Genomic DNA, 2,172 nt, shown 5'->3' with positions numbered 1-2,172 from the left:
GTCATGGAAAACTTGAACCAATTCTTCTTTTTCTTTTTGATAAGAGCACTCCATACTAGTAATTTATACAGTATGTTATAATAACTAGGAATTAGTTCGCGCATGCGTGTGAGAATTTTTACTTCACTAACTGTTTGGATAGAAATTTGTTTTTAGTTTCAAGTGTTCTTGCTAATAATCTCCACCTATATCTTTTTGGAGTCTTTCAAGGTGCAACAGATAGTGTTGTGGTGCTATTTTTGTCATATTGTAAGTAGTTTTAGGGAAATTTTTTTGTTTCAAAATGTAAGTAGTCTTCATATACAACTCTTATGCTTCTACGCGGAGATGTTGTTGTCCTATCACCTATGCTATGTATGTGATGTTCTGAAAATGCTCGTTTATGCCTCTGACGTAATGAATCTCCAAGTTTCCGCTCGAAAAAAAAATGTCGGGAACGTAATAACTAAGCTTTTTATATTTTAGGAAATATGTATAAACTATTCATGATCTTTTCGATTGACAAAAAAATAATTCATGATCATTTCGTTCTTGATATTCCATACGAATCACTTTTGTCCGAAGCACCACGTGACAAATAAAGGCAAGACAGTAATAACAGAACAAGAGGAACAAGAAAAATAATGTGAACCATAAAAGACGAATACATTAATTACAGAAATCCCACTAGAGGAATGGGGATGGCGGAGTGATTACTCCGACGGCCGTTCCTCACCGCTAAATGTGGAATAGGCGGCGGAGGACGGTTACGGAAAGCTACTTCGATTGATTCTGCCACGGCAGCGACGAAATCTACGGTTAGTTTCACCAACTCGATGCAAATCTCAAGTTTCATAGTCACCATTTTGGACAAAGAACAACAATTTGTTCTTTTTAATATTCTTTTTGGTTTCTGCTTCTCTCTATTTTCCACGTCTTCTAGATATAGTGCTCGTCTTTGCCAAGTCTTGCATGAAAAACCAAAGGTATATATACCAGTACTGATATATACAAATATCCAAATTATTATTTTATTTTAATGGTTTATGATAATTGGTCGACTAAAATATAACGTGGCATTTACTTGCAAGCAATTATTAGCAAGTTTTTGTTTTCTGTTCTTTGGAAGATGCTTCGTTGGCCTTTGGTTTATATGAAGAGCCAATAATTCCTAGGGAACGTTTCTTTACATGCAAGATTGCAAATATATGTATATATCCTTACAGAATACGCACATGGGTAGTATAATAACGTATCGGCCTAACTAATTTAAATATGGGCTTATTGGCTTAATAGCCATATTTCAGAAGAAATTCAAGAGAATAAACATGATTTTGACAGAATGTAGTGACTGTCTTTTTGCCATCATTCCAGCCGGTTATACCCTTGTTAGTAACAGGTATCCGGTTCCTTCACATAAAGAAAACGACGTGGTGATTTTGTGACCCATAGTAACAATGAGCGAATTTTGGAAGCGCGTGAAATGAAACGACGAAATATAAGATAATGAAACGTATATTCTATACCGATTGCAAGCGTTCCATACTAATTTGGGTAGAATAGTATCACTGTAAATCCAATTCCAATTGAAAGAGCAGCAACACTGAAAATTTAGAAATAAACTAACGAACTAAATCACTAAACCCAACATAGAAATAGAAACCATTGACACAATCAATGTTTAAGCTAAAGAAAGTGATAGTAGACCGTCTTATATTTCTAAGAACTACAAAGAAAGTTAATTTTCATTTAACAACTACTAATAAAAAAAATTGAAGTATACTATTTTATTTAGCGGTGAACTATTCCATATGCTAAAGTATAAATGAGTAAGTTAATAATTATAAGTCTTATAGGGTTACGTACACAGTCGCACAATCTATTAGGAGAATTCTTCTATTCTATCGAACCCGTACTATTTAAAATGGTACTATGTACACAGTCGATCCATGTTTGACCAACATGAAATACAAAGCTAATGGGATGGTAATAGAATACTTGACAATAAACACTAAACCCAAGTTAGGGAAATATAAACCTCAATTCACCTTCCATAATACTGGAGACATGTATTTATAATCTTCATGAACAACATTAAATACAAAGTTAATGAGGACAGTAAACACTAAACCCAAGCTAATGTATATTGTATACCGATTGCAAGCATTCCATACTAGTTTGAGTAGAATAGTA

At 33.7% G+C, this 2,172-nt stretch overlaps 1 protein-coding gene across 1 annotated transcript; it reads right to left on the bottom strand.

The window, feature by feature from the left end:
* Window positions 1-498: 498 nt before the first annotated feature.
* On the bottom strand, window positions 499-1,012 carry LOC106443911. The gene has a single exon (XM_013885457.3). The coding sequence runs from the start codon at window positions 842-844 to the stop codon at window positions 653-655; it is 192 nt and encodes a 63-aa protein (XP_013740911.1). The 5' UTR covers window positions 845-1,012; the 3' UTR covers window positions 499-652.
* Window positions 1,013-2,172: the final 1,160 nt, after the last annotated feature.

Source organism: Brassica napus, chromosome A8, assembly GCF_020379485.1.
Source record: "Brassica napus cultivar Da-Ae chromosome A8, Da-Ae, whole genome shotgun sequence".
NCBI classification, from domain to species: Eukaryota; Viridiplantae; Streptophyta; class Magnoliopsida; order Brassicales; family Brassicaceae; genus Brassica; species Brassica napus.
The sequence above is the reverse complement of the archived record's forward strand: the minus strand, read 5'-3'. Positions and strand labels throughout refer to the sequence as shown.

Coding starts and splice junctions, on each gene's coding strand:
- LOC106443911 (XM_013885457.3), bottom strand. CDS start 844: ATGGTGACTATGAAACTTGAGATTTGCATCGAGTTGGTGAAACTAACC.